Genomic DNA, 15069 nt, shown 5'->3' with positions numbered 1-15069 from the left:
TGGATGATTCCAGCCCCTCCTCTTCTGTAGACAGCAATCCTAGATGTTACATGCCTTATAAGAGAACATAGACAAGAACTTCTTACTCAAATTATTTAACAAACTTAATAACAGTACAACAGACCAAGTCATCCAAGAGGCCTGCTCTCTTCTTCCCTTTCAGGACCAATGTGCTGAGTATCGGAAACAAATGAAAAATGGACCACTCAGCTGTACCCGGGAGATTGATCCTGTACGCAATGAAAATGGCAAATCATACAACAATAAGTGTGCCATGTGTAAAGAGAAACTGTAAGTAATTCTCTCAACCTGCATGTTTAAAAGATAGCCACCTGTTCCTCCTGAATTAATGGTTATTTCTCATTTGCCTATAGCTCCTTTCGTGAACACTACCCTTTTTGTTAATTCTCAAATATTATCTCTTTCTCTTGCATCCCCTAAGGAACAGTGAGCCCTAGTAAGGGCAGCTAATCAGTGGCTGATTCCTACTCTATTTTCTATCATAATTCTGTGAACTGTGTCATCATGGTAGATAATTGCTCTTTAGAACACATCATGGCTAAATCCTAAGGATGGTTTGCAACGGTCATTGGAATAGTTAACCAACATAGTTTAAGAGGGTGGCTTCATGTCGTATGTATGGGACACAGTTATTGCACAATCCAGGGTTTGTTCCTTCTATTTATTTTCTTTTGGTGAATGGTACTGATTGGAGTGGTTAATGATCCAGCTCAGCCACTCTTGATTTGTGTTATTGCAGCAAGTAACATAACCACTATTGGTCCCATCTGTATACTGAGGTAGTTTTCTAGGTAACCTTGATGGGTACTTATAGTTCTAAAATTTGATGCATATATCACAGGGTTATTAATTATGGTATTTAATTGATATGCATTTAATGAGCACTTAATGCTTCTCCACACACATTTTTTTTCTCCTTGAAAAAAAATCACAATCTTGTGATTGTGGTACTACAGGCCATGTGATAAAATCTAGTTATTCCAAGTGCTGCATTTTACAGATGAGAAAAACTGAATTTTTTTTCTTTAAGTACAAGGTCTCATGGGAGAGTGACTTCAGAGCTGAAACTAGAATCCAGTTCTTCTGAATACCAGCCTAGTATTTATTCCATGTCATAAAATTCTTTAATAGAAGCAGGGTGGCAGAATGGGGCAGTGCTAGGGTATTAGCATCATATGGTTATTTCAGCTCCATGTTCTTGGACAGGTTATTTCACGTCCCTAGGCTTTAATCTGCTCATATTTATAGTGGGGGTGGGGCAGCCATAATCATAGTAGCCACATGATGTTTCTTTTGAAAGTTAAATGAGAAAAACTATGTAAAACTCTTAGCACAGTGCCTAGCACAAAGGAGGTGCACAAAAAATGTGAATGGTCACTATTAGCACTGTCATTAGTGTTCAGCAAATAACAGGTGTAGCCATTAATAGCAATAAAAGAATGACTATTATGATCTCTTATGCTACCCTATGTTGCCCCTTTGCACACCTCATACTTCGTAGGTATGATGTACATAATTGAGATAGCTCTTCACATATGACTATTTCTTTCTGCATCACATATTAACAGTGGGTAATTTTGTGAAGGAACAAATGATGAATCTCAGATGCAAACAATTATTAAGATAAAACTTTGCTGATACAATCCATGTCATCTATGTTATAAGATACTTAACTGGGGCTTCCCTGGTGGCGCAGTGGTTGAGAGTCTGCCTGCCGATGCAGGGGACACGGGTTCGTGCCCCGGTCCGGGAAGATCCCACATGCCGCAGAGCGGCTGGGCCCGTGAGCCATGGCCTCTGAGCCTGCGCGTCCGGAACCTGTGCTCCGCAACGGGAGAGGCCACAACAGTGAGAGGCCCGCATACCACAAAAAGCAAAACAAAACAAAACAAAAAGATACTTACCTGGTACTCCAGATAACAAAATATTTAACAACATAACAAAGTATTTAACAACATAAATCAAATAATTTTACAATCTTTGGAAACCATTCATCTGACAATAAATGGTTTTTGACGGCCTACTATATAATAGGCATTCTTCACGGACAGGTGCTCTTCAAGTGAACAAGACAAAATTCCTGCCATATGGAACTATAATATAGGAAAGACAGATTATAAACAAAGAAGTAAAAAGCTACATAACAAGACCAGGTGTTGATAAGTAAAGCAGAGTAAGGCAACAGAAAGGGATTGGAGGTGCTACTTTATGGTGTTTGCGGAAAGCCTGACAGTAAGGGAGACCTGAAAAAGGGAGTGAAATGAGCCAGCTGGCCATCTGAAGGAAGAAAGTTTCAGGCAGAGCAGGAGCCACTGCAAGTTTCTGTATATATATATGAAATTCACAAGCTCAGGAAAGAGAGAGGAGGTCATTGTGTCTCAAGATTACTGCGTGGAAAATTGCAGAAATTAATTTGGAAAGATCATGTAAGGCTTTTTTGGGCCAAGAGAAGGACACTGGATTTTATTCTATGTGTGATCAGAAGCCACTGGAGATTTTTGAGCAGAGCTGTGATTGTAGATTGAATTCCACCAGACTGAATCATTACAGGTGGTCTCTTTTTCCTAGTATTTGATTAAGATGTCATGACTTTATTATATTTGTTTGAATCCTCAGGACACATTTACTACCACTTCCCTATTTCTTATATATAAAAAGGGAGCTCCGTAAAATACACACACACACACACACACACACACACACATTCATGTTATATACATTCATACACGTTTCTTTTAAGCATAAAGCCAAAAGAAACTTTTTTTATTACATCTTTATTGGAGTATAATTGCTTTACAATGGTGTGTTAGTTTCTGCTTTATAACAAAGTGAATCAGTTATACATATACATATGTTCCCATATCTCTTCCCTCTTGCATCTCCCTCCTTCCCACCCTCCCTATCCCACCCCTCTAGGTGGTCACAAAGCACCGAGCTGATCTCCCTGTGCTATGCGGCTGCTTCCCACTAGCTATCTATTTTACGTTTGGTACACAGACCTACTAGAGAATGGACTTGAGGATACGGGGAGGGGGAAGGGTAAGCTGTGACAAAGTGAGAGAGTGGCATGGACATATATACACTACCAAATGAAACTTTGAAGGAGAAATACGTGTACTAGAGTTCTGCAGTATTTGGATCTTGGGTCAACTGCATCAGAATCACCTGGCTTGCTTGTTAAAAATCAGGTTACTGAATCCCAATGTAGATCTTGTCAGTAAAATTGTTGGGACTGACGGTGAATCTGATTTTAAAAATCTCATAGCTGATTCTTAATGTACATGAAAACTTAGGAACCACTGGCATAAATATTTTATCAGAAAGGTGAAAGGTTAAAAAAAAAAACCCCAAAAAACCATGATCCTAAGGTACTTCCTATATCACTTGTCTTCTTTCTATCTTGGGCTCCAATGATGATATAATGAATTGAAATAGTACTATAATAGATTGACCTACAAATTGAGGAATAAGAATGGTGAATTGGTAAAGAATTAAAACCACAGCTTATGATAAAAAGGTGAAAGAACTGAGGAAGGTGGACTTGGAGACCTGACACTTGCCTTTAGATATCTAAAGGATTAATATCAGGAAGAGGTAATGGATTCAGCAGGCTTGTTCTGTGTTTTCCTGAGAATGTGAAGTAAAACTAAAGGATGAAAGCTATAGGGAGATGAATTTGGATACAAATAAAGGAGACTCTGAGATTAACTTGACTTGATCTGCCTAGAATATCTACCCTGTAATGAGGGAGCTTCTTAATAACCAAAGTCACTGTCCATCTGTGAGAGGTGCAGAGAGGTTCTCTGTGAAGGAGGTGGTTTAGTATACATAAACTCTAAGGCCCCTTCCAAATCTGAGTATGTGTCTGCAAGATGACTACTGACTCTTTTCTTTTCCAGGCAAAAAGAAGCAGAGGAAAACAAAAAGAATTCTCGGAACAGATCAAATGGGAATGAATCAGCATTAGGAAAGGTGAATCATTAATTAGGTTTTGGCAAGAATGGTCTTTCTGTAAGTCATTACTTAACTATCAAAAATGTGGAAAGAGGTTGTCAATGTTACCAGTCAGGATATTGCCCTTAGAACATCAGAAGTCATCATTAATGGGAATATCTATCCCTGATAACTTTTTCAGTGTAGAAATTTAACACCAGATGGAAATCTTTCAGTCTAACACTTTATAAAACAGTTTTATAAATAGTAGTTTAAGTATCTCAATAGCCTGGTCAACTAAGTTTTTTTTCAACCTCATTTTATAGATGGGGAAAATGAGGTTCGGCTGCTGTAACAGATTACTACCAACAGTGGTAAAGCAACCCAAATTCATCATCATACATTTCTGGAGTTCAGAAGTCCTAAATGGGTCTCACTGTGTTACAGCCGAGGTGTCAGTAGGGCTGCTTTCCTTTTTGGAGGTTCTGGGGAAGATCTATTTCTTTGCCTTTTTAAAAAATTTCTAGAAGTGCCTGCATTCCTTGGCTTGTGGCCATCTTTAAAATCAGCAGAGGCCAGCTGATTTTTTTTTTTAAGCTGCATCATTCTGACACTGATTTTCCTGCCTTCCTATTTCACTCATAGGAATCTTTGTGATTACCCTGGGCCCACCCGGATAATCCAGGATAATCTCTCCATTCTAAGGTCACCTGGTTAGCAACCTGAATTCCATCTTCAACTTTAATTCCTGCTTGCCATGTGAGGCTACATATTTTCAGGTTCCAGGAATTATAACTTGGACACCTTTGTGGTCCGTTATAGAGCCTCCCACAGCAAGGTTAAGTGGCTGCCCAACTCCTGAGTCAAAATCTTCCAATTTTCAAGCTCAAATACTATGTGAAAATAGCCATTTCCAATGTAATCCTTCCTTCTTTTCAGGATGTATGTGATCAGTTTAGAAGTCAAATGGAAAATGGACAACTTACTTGCACCCAAGAAAGTGACCCTGTCCAGGGTCCAGATGGCAGGACACATGGCAACATATGTGCTATGTGTAAGGAAAAACTGTGAGTTATTTTTCAAAAATGGGCCTTTAGTTGTGAGTCTTAAAGGAAAATGACAATTATTTTTAAAGCACACCTGAGGTGTTTGTTCACTTTAGTTGAAGCGTTTATTCTCATGTTTTTCTTCAAGGGGAAGAGAAGCAGCCAAAAGAAAAACGAAAGAGCAGGACTACATGACAAACACAGTTGAAAAGAACAATGGAAAAGAGGTAATATGTTAGATGTGCTTATACTTAAATTTGGATGATTGGTTGCAAGATTGATTCATTCAACAAATACTTATGGAATGCCTACTCTGTCCCAGTCGTTGTGGATATAATGATAAACAAGAAAGACACGGCCAGAACTTCAAAGAAACAGCATGGAATTCAATGCCCTAAGAGCAACTCTGATGCAATTACCACACATTTGCAGGAACAGTGGTAATTGTAAAATTATTGTTATTATCAAGTGGATTTTTTTTCTGAAGTTTTAAAACAAGCAAATAGATGCCAAAATTACACACAAGAAAAAAAAGTATCAAAAGCTTGGAGCTCCAGATGATAAATTCTTGACTTGGCATTCTAGTGCCATCTTGTATTCAATTGGGGGTTTTAAAAATAAGGTTCAATGCTTTACGATAGCAGCACATAGAATATGACAACAGCACAATCTCTTCTAATCCATCTATGGACTTCAATTAGAAAAGTGAAATAGTGAAATTTCCCCAGGAAAGTTTTCCCATTAATGAGGCAACTTTTCATTAGTTCTATACTGCCTACACAAAATGAAACATTAATAGTAATGTTCATTTTTGAAAAGCATGTTGGGAATTATGCATTTTGGTAGATGAATGGCTTTGAGAAAAGACTATTGTACAACTTCAAATGATCTCTACTGGATATCTATTCTATTTCTAATACTGATCACTTTTTTTCAAGTTTTAAAATATCTATTTTAGCAATTTCAAACAAGAAGAAATACTCTTTCAGCAGACCAGAAAGGCTCTTCACCCAACTTCCTCCCACTCCCCGTCCAAACCAAGTCCTTTTCCCAATAGCCTGGAATGCGATGCTGAACTTACTTATACTGATTATATACGTATGTAAATATAAATATGTAATTTTATACTTATTATATTTACATTGAGCTTAATGGGATTGCTTTTTTAGAGCTTTGCCAAGGTCAGGAGTAGAAAGAAGTAAAGAAGATATGAGAGCATGAAGTATATTCATTCACAAAGTGCAATCTTGAATTGGGTCCTAGAAGGGAGACTTTAGCACCTAATCTGATGACCCAAAAAAAGAAGAAAGAAAGGTATCAAACATGAATTTTATCTAATTATTTTCCCAAATCAAGTAGAATATAGATGAGTTACACTAGTGAAATACATAGTAATTACATATTTCTAGTAAATTAGGCACTATACTAGGGATCCCTAAGCATGGAGAAGAGCTGTTCACAAAATCTGCTATTTTCCCCCCAGCTTTATTAAGCTATAGTTGACACAAAACATTATGTAAATTTGTGTACAACACATTGATTTGATAGACTTAAAGAATGTAAAATGATTACCATTATAGTGTTAGCTAACACCTCCATCACCTCACATAATTACCATTCCTTTTTTGTGGTGAGAATATTTAAGATCTACTCACCAACTTTGAGTATATAACACAGTATTATTATCTATAATCACCATACCATATATTAGAGCCCCAGAACTTATCTTTTAACTAAAAGCTTGTACCCTTTGACCAATGTCTCCCATTTTCTCCAATACCATCCCCTGGTTAACGACCCTTCTATTCTCTGTTTCTATGAGTTCAGCTTTTTTAGATTCCACATATAAGTGATGTCATACAGTATTTGACTTTCTTTGTCTGACTTATTTAACTTAGCACAGTGCCCTCGGGATTCATCCAAGTTGTCACTAATGGAAGGATTTCCTTTTCTCATGACTGAATAATATTCCATTGTCTGTGTGTGTGTGTGTGTGTGTGTGTGTGTGTGTGTCTTGGCTCTTGTGAATAATAAAATCTGTTTTTTTTTTCAGATTTTTATTGGAGTATAGTTGATTTACAATGTTGTATTAGTTTCAGGTATGCGGCAAAGTGAACAAGTTATACATATACATATATCCACTCTTTGTTTTTAGATTCTTTTCCCATATAGGCCATTACAGAGTAGTGAGTAGAGTTCCCTGTGCTATACAGCAGGTTCTTATTAGTTACCTATTTTATATATAGTAGTGTGTATATGTCAATCCCAGTCTCCCAATTTATCCCTCCCAAAATGTGTTATTTAAAAAAAAACATTTTACTGAAGTATAATAGTCATATAGAAAAAGTGTATATATCATAAGTGTACAGCTATTACTAAGTGATCACATCTGTGATATTAACACCAGATCAAGAAATAAGATATCACCAGCAGACCAGAAACCCGATCATGCTTCCTCCTGAATAACCTGGTTTTGAGCTGAGCTTTCTCTTGGGGAAGAGAACATCATTCATTATTCATTTTGTCATTTATTTAGCTATCATTTATGCATTCTACAAGTAATTATTAAGCACCTACTATTTTCCAAGCATTACTGTGCATATGAGAACAATAGCCATTAAAAAAACAGATACAACTCTCTACACTTACAGAGTTTATACTGGAAGAACACAGATCATAGATGATGCGAATAAATAAAATGTAATAGCAAGGGGGAAATAAAGTAGAAAAATGCTATAGTAAATGCTGGGATACAATTTTAAGTAGCTTGTACAGGAAAGAGCTCTCTGAGAAGGTGACAATTGCACCTCCTAAAGGGATCAATTCCATACATGTAAGTGAGGGGAGAACATTCCAAGAAGAGGAACAGCAAAGCCTTGAGGCAGGGATCACAGTACAGCAAGGAGCCCAGTACAGTTGACACAGAGTGACCACAGAGACAGTTATAAAGGAGGCAATCATTAAAGTTACAGGAGGCCATCTTATGTAGGATTTTGTAGACCATTTTAAAGGCGTTAGCTATTATTCTGAATGAAGGTTGTGAAAAGAGCAGTGACATGATGTGATTTATGTTTTGAAAGAATGACTCTGCCTGCTGAATTGAAAATACACTGCAGAAGGACAAGAGAAAAAGCTAGACAGCTAGTTAGCCACAGCAGTAATCCACAGAGGCTGCTTTATACCATGGTGGTAGTGGTGGAGGTCATGAGAAGTGGATGAATCCTAGGTCTATTTTGGAGGTGGAGAATTTGTTCAGAGTTGATGTGCTATGTAAGAAAAGAGAAGCATAATTCTGTCTTTGTTGCTTCTTTATAATCCTTTATTTTAGTAGTTCAATCTTGGGGCAGCAGATACCTGAAAAATACTAAGGATATACCTGGTTCAGTCCTACCTTTACCAGTGATTCTTAGAAGGGGCTTGTCTAAACTCTCCCTGAATTATCTCTATTGATAAGGAACTCACCAGAGTCTAAAACAGTCCCTTTAGATGTTTGAATTATTTAACAAAACAAATTAGAAAATACTTCTTTATGCCTCTGAAATAATTATCAACAGACAGACTACTATTACATTTTCTATTTCTTCTCAGAAAGTGGTTTTCAAGGAATTTGTTAATTCCATCTAAGTGGTCAAATTTATTGGCACACAGTTATTAATAACATTTCCACATTATCCTTTTAATATCTATATTTATATAGTGTACCACTTTTTATTTTTAATACTGCTAATGTGTGTTTCTTGCATTTTGTCAATTTTGTAAATAGTTTATCGATTTATTAATCTTTTCACACAACCAATGTTTGGCTTTGTTCTGTTTTCTATTTCATAAATTTCTTTTCTTTATTATTTGTTTTCTTCCATTTCCTCTGAGCTTAATTTGCTTATTATTTGCTAGTTTCTTGAAATGGAGGTTTATTGATTTTAAAACTTTTTATGTATTTACTTAAAACTCTCCTTCAAATCAATGAGTCAGCTACTGAGTTTTGATATTTCGTATTTTCATTATCATTCAGTTCAAAACACTTCTACATTCCATTATGATTAGAGTCATGAGTTCTTTAGAAGTGTGTTGCTTAATTTCTAAATACTGAGGAATTTTATAGCTATCATATTTATTACTATAATTATTCCACTGTGATCCTAAAACTTACATTTTATGACTTCAATTTTGAAATTTATCAACACTGGCTTAATGACCCAGAATATGGTCTATTTTGGCAACAACTTCATGTCCACTTGAAAGGAATGTATAGTCTGCAGCTGTCAGATATAGAGGTCTATAAATGTCATTTAGGTCAAGCTGGTTAATTTTGTTTTTCAAATATTATACGTTGATATTTTTTGTCTGGGGTATCAATTATAAAAAGAAGTATGTTAATATTTCCATTTATGTTTGCAAATTTGCCTATTTCTCCCTTCAGTCAGTCAATTTTTGCCTCAGATATTTTGAAACTATAGGTACATAAATGTTTGGGATTGTTAATTACTGAACTTATTATTTTATAATTAGAAATTCTCTTCTTTATCTCTGCTATTACTTCTTGTCCTAAATTCTACCTTGTGGGATATTAATATAGATATACCACCTTTTGTATGATGAGTGTTTGCATGTATATATTTTCCATCCTTTTACTTTTAACCTACTGGTTGAAATATATAGTTAAAGAATCATTAGAGAAATGCAAATCAAAACTACAATGAGGTATCACCTCACACCGATCAGAATGGCCATCATCAAAATATCTACAAATAATAAATGCTGGAGAGGGTGTGGAGAAAAGGGAACCCTCTTGCACTGTTGGTGGGAATGTAAATTGATACAGCCACTATGGAGAACAGTATGGAGGTTCCTTAAAAAACTAAAAATAGCACTACCATATGACCCAGCAATCCCACTACTGGGCATATACCCCGAGAAAACCATAATTCAAAAAGAGTCATGTACCACTATGTTCATTGCAGCTCTATTTACAATAGCCAGGACATGGAAGCAACCTAAGTGCCCACTGACAGATGAATGCATAAAGATGTGGCACATATATACATTGGAATATTACTCAGCCATAAAAAGAAATGAAATTGAGTTATTTGTCGTGAGGTGGATGGACCTAGAGTCTGTCATACAGAGTGAAGTAAGTCAGAAAGGGAAAAGCAAATACTGTATGCTAACACATATACACATATATATGGAATGTAAAAAAAAAGGTTCTGAAGAACCTAGGGGAGGGACAGGAATAAAGACGCAGACGTAGAGAATGGACTTGAGGACACGGGGAGGGGGAAGGGTAAGCTGGGACGAAGTGAGAGAGTGGCATGGACATATATACACTACCAAATGTAAAATAGATAGCTAGTGGGAAGCAGCCACATAGCACAGGGAGATCAGCTCGGTGCTTTGCAACCACCTAGAGGGGTGGGATAGGGAGGGTGGGAGGGAGATGCAGAGGGAGGAGAAATGGAGATATACATATAAGTATAGCTGATTCACTTTGTTATATAGCAGAAACTAACACACCACTGTAAAGCAATTATACTCCAATAAAGATGTTAAAAATAGTTATTATTAAAAAAAGATATAAAGTATACTTCTTGTAAATATTATAAGTTGAGTCATTTTGTTTCTCCAGTCTGATAATGTCTGTTCTTTAACTGAAGTACTTGGTCCTATTAATATTTAATGTAATTATTGACACCACTGAATTTTAGTCTTTCATAATCCTATTTTTAAAATTTCTCTGTGTTTTTTTCCCTTTGGTCCTACTTTAAGATTGATAAAGTTGTTATTATTATTATCATCATCATCATTATTAAACTCACACTTCCAAAAGACTAGCAACAACAAATAATGTTCCTTCTTCTACATGAAAAATCTATGTATTTTTCACCTTGGGAAACATACTGACAACTAACATATACTGAGCACTTAGTGTGTGCCAAACACTGTATTATGTATGCATATAAATGCATTATCTGATTTGATTCCCTAAAACAAATGAGGCAAGAGCTATAATTATTCATGTTTTTCAGATGAGAAACTAAGGCTCAGAGAAGTCAGATAAATCACTCCTCTAATTAGTGGCAGAGCTGGGACTCAAAAACCCATATGGTTACCCAGCATTTACCTCTGAGTCTCTCCTTTCTAGATTGTATATAACCAGTGTCTTCATTTAAGAAAAAAAAAGGGATATTATTTCTTGCATGGTAGTTTTTGTCGTATGGGCATACCTCAGTTTATCTGTGCCCAGTATCATGTAGGATTTCTGTTTTCTTATTGCTTTGTTTTTCCTTGTATCTTGGTTTAGCTACTTAACTTCCCTAGTAAAAAGAAGCCAAATCTAGGAGGTTAAATCTACCTAACAGTGGTGTGAAACGAATATGTGAGTTTGTATAACCTATGTTACAGTTCCTTTACTAACCATTATTCATACATGATTGAGGAAATCAAGAGGTTTGCCCCAAGCTCATATCTCTTGAGTGCCATTGAGTAAATGTACTTTATGTTTTGCTTATTCAGAACTCTGAGATGTGCAAACACTACCGAGTATTACCCAGGATGGGTTACCTTTGTCCAAAGGATTTACAGCCTGTCTGTGGTGATGATGGCCAGACATACGGCAATCCTTGCAGGCTCTGTCATGAAAATCTGTAAGTATACAAGTCCAATGAGTCCATCTTCCAGTGCAGAGGCTCTTGATGACAGTGCTGACCCACAGCAGTGTACTGATATGAATGTGAGGTGTGTTGCAAACAATTTACTAATCGTAGCAGTTAAAATTCAAATGTTGTGAATGATCTTATTCATGCATAAAATAGAGAGGATTTAAGGTTATCCCTTTAATAAAACTGTTCATATAGTTTACTGAGTGGAAGAGAAAGGAAAAGTGGTGGGGTTACAATAATTAAAGAAAATCTAAGCCCATGTGCACTCATGGGAGCGTGAACATCATCTACCCTTCGTGTAAAGAGAAAAAAGTTGAAAATCATTGCGATACAGAGTCAGCCCAGCCTCTAATCTCTAATGGCCTTATGACTACCTGATAGTCACAGATTTCCCATCCTCTCCAAGTCTTCTTGGAGCAGGAAGTGCTATCGTGCAGAAGAAAGCACACTGGAGCAACCGGCAGACCTATTCTCAATTTATCACAATCTATCTGCAGGCATATTATCTCATCCTGAGATTCACTTTCTTCCCTGGAAAACTTGAGATAGTTCTCTGGGCCAGCTGACTTCACAGGATTATTGAGAAGAATAGCGATTTTTATTTTAGTTAAATACAAGGAATTTGTTTTAATACTTTAATTATTGGTTGTAGATTTGTTGTTGCTTTTCTGCTCGAATGCTATTTACTCTCACCTCCATTCACATTCTTCACCTGTTCCCAGCCTTCATTTGACCAGCTTTAAATAAGGGCATGGTGGCAAATCTTGACTTCTCTACCCCACCCCACCTCAGACTTACATTGCAGTCCATATATGTTCATTCTCTCCTTCTTAGAACACTGTAAGCAAGGCCCAGAATTTGAGGATGGGACTGATATCCTGCTTTTCAATCCCAGGAAAATATCTGAATTTACATTTATTTCCTTTTAAATCAACTAACTCACAAAAGCAAGAGCCATTCTGCAGTTCATATACATAGACTAAAATCTGAATATGAGTGCTTTATGTGTTATATCTGTAAGTCAGTCACTTTCATATTCACAGTTTCACTGAATCCTCACTGCTCACTACAGAGTGGTATCATCTTCATTGCACAGATGGTTAATCTGAGGCTCAGAGTCCAGGTAATTTGTTTAAAATGACAAAGCTAGGAAGTAGATCAGACTGGATTTTAATCTTGTTGATTTGGGTCTAAACACAGTTTTCTTTTCTCTCCACTACACTACTGTTATATCCAAGGCAGTAGTTCCTTAAACATTTGGGGAGCAAAGATTCCTTTGATAATATAGAGAAAGTTACCTCTTTCCACAAAGGAAAAGAAAATGCTGAAACATTAAAAATCTGTATGCATAATATCTGTGGGCACATAAATCTCTTGAGATCTATCCATGGATCTTACAGAGTTTTAATAATTAAGGAATCTTAATTCTTAAATGTCTTAAATGTTTAAGGAATGAGTACAACCATTCATGAATCTGTTGCTATATATGTCTTATTTTCACCCCAGAAATCCTTCAACTTCTCTTTATTGTAAATGTCAGGCCCTAAGTTATCCATCCAGTGCTCTACAAGCATTCCATTCACTGTATAAACCCACAGTAAGTTTACTCAAGGGAGCTTCAGAAATTACAGAAATGCCCATAATAAAAATATTGATAAAGGATTGTTTAGCTAAAGAACTGTGAGTATACATTAGGAAGAGAAGATTCAGGCTAGCCCAGGCAAGATGGAACATTATTGGTTTCCATGGTCTTAGAGGAAGTTATAGGGAAGCAGTTTCAACTTGCACAATGTTCAAAGACAAAATGAACTGTCCTGATAGACAGTGAGTTTCCTATCACCAGAGCAAACAAGTAGATGTTTGCTATATAATATTTCTTACGAGAAAGGCATTAAAATTCATCTTTTAAGATTCTTTCCAACTATTGATATAAAATTCATACTCTATGATCATATATTGTTATATTTTATAACATACATATAGAATTTATATATATTTATATAAAGTACATTTTACAAAATATATTCTATTTTATAATCTCCAAGTCACATTATAGGTATCCAATAAAGTCAAACTTCTCTCTGGGATCCAGTTTTCCCATCTATAAAATAATGGCTTTTGCTCTAGATGATCTCCAAGTTTATTTCTGACATTCAACAATTCCATGACTGTATAGTGTACAGGAGAATGAAATGTGATGAAATAGATCCAGGCCTGGAGCACAAATCTGGGGCTCAATCAGGAGAGAGAAACCTGAATGGCGCCTACTGGAAAATAGTTGAATGCAGATCCCGGCCCCTACCCCTAATTTCAGTTCTGGTTTGATGCCCAAATGTCATATTGATCCTTGGCTGTGTTTTGTCTTTTTTTTTCATTATAACTTTGAGTTTTCCCATCTTTGAAACTTCCTCTTCTGTTTTAGAATACGCCAAACTAATATACGCATACGCAGTGAAGGAAGGTGTGAGGAGAGCAACATAGAAACAACACCTCTCAGCATGCCAGCATCTGTAAGTACACCGGTGTTCATGATTACAGTGTCAGAACCAGGTGGTTCTCCTTCTGCTCTCTTGAACTGAGTGATGGACAGTTCTCTGGCCAGGGAAATGATACTAGGTTAGATAACCCCAGAACTGGTCAAATCTTCATTGTGAAGATAAGTGATTACTGAAATATGTGGAAATAAAAATATAGTAGTTAACATTTTTAAATGTTTACAGTTTACTGGGATCAATGACAGACTATGAGCAATGTACATAATGTAACACTTCTGCAGAGTTGATTTTATTTTCTGTGATCTGCAATACAAAGATGAGACAGAGACCAAGCGAGGTCAGATACTGAAAGAAGCGGACTTAAACGTTATATCCTCGTATCAATACTTTGCATTAAGCTGTTTACCAACATGAAAAGTTGCCTTTTTCATTTAAATCCCTACAAGGATGTTATGACACACATTACAGTACTTTCACCTTATCTGAGGTTTTGCTTTCCATGGTTGTAGTTACCCAAGGTCCAAAAATACTAAATGGAAAATTCCAAAAATAAACAACTCACAAGTTTTAAATTATGTGCTGTTCTGAGTAGCATGATGAGATCCTGTACCGTCCTGCTCCATCTCACCTTTTTCCAGCATAGCCCACCTCTTAGTCACTTACTAGCCATCTAGGTTATCAGATCAACTGTCATGACATCACAGTCTTTTGTTCAAATAACCCTTATTTGAAGGAATAATGCTCCCAGAGTGCAAGAGTAGTGACACTGGCAATTTGTATATGCCAAAGAAAAGCCCAAAAGTTCTTCTTCTATGTGCAAAGTAAAAGTTCTCACCTTAATAAGGGGGAAAAAAAATATTGTGTGCTGAGGTGCTCAGACCTTTGGTAAGAATGAATCTTCTATCCACGAAATTG

The 15069-nt window shown here is 36.4% G+C and overlaps 1 protein-coding gene across 1 annotated transcript in view; it reads left to right on the top strand.

The window, feature by feature from the left end:
- Nucleotides 1-14238, top strand: part of SPINK5 (serine peptidase inhibitor Kazal type 5) — a gene marked incomplete at both ends in the record, with an annotated part of 64234 nt that extends 49996 nt beyond the window's left edge. Inside the window, 6 exons of the mRNA XM_082835023.1 lie at nucleotides 164-291; nucleotides 3921-3993; nucleotides 4894-5021; nucleotides 5149-5227; nucleotides 11514-11644; nucleotides 14082-14238. Of these exons, the coding sequence (XP_082691149.1) occupies nucleotides 164-291; nucleotides 3921-3993; nucleotides 4894-5021; nucleotides 5149-5227; nucleotides 11514-11644; nucleotides 14082-14238 (696 nt within the window). The remainder of the gene's footprint in view (nucleotides 1-163; nucleotides 292-3920; nucleotides 3994-4893; nucleotides 5022-5148; nucleotides 5228-11513; nucleotides 11645-14081) is intronic.
- Nucleotides 14239-15069: the final 831 nt, after the last annotated feature.

This window comes from Leucopleurus acutus (assembly GCF_964270905.1).
Source record: "Leucopleurus acutus genome assembly, chromosome: 3".
In the NCBI taxonomy this organism is placed as follows: Eukaryota; Metazoa; Chordata; class Mammalia; order Artiodactyla; family Delphinidae; genus Leucopleurus; species Leucopleurus acutus.
The sequence above is the reverse complement of the archived record's forward strand: the minus strand, read 5'-3'. Positions and strand labels throughout refer to the sequence as shown.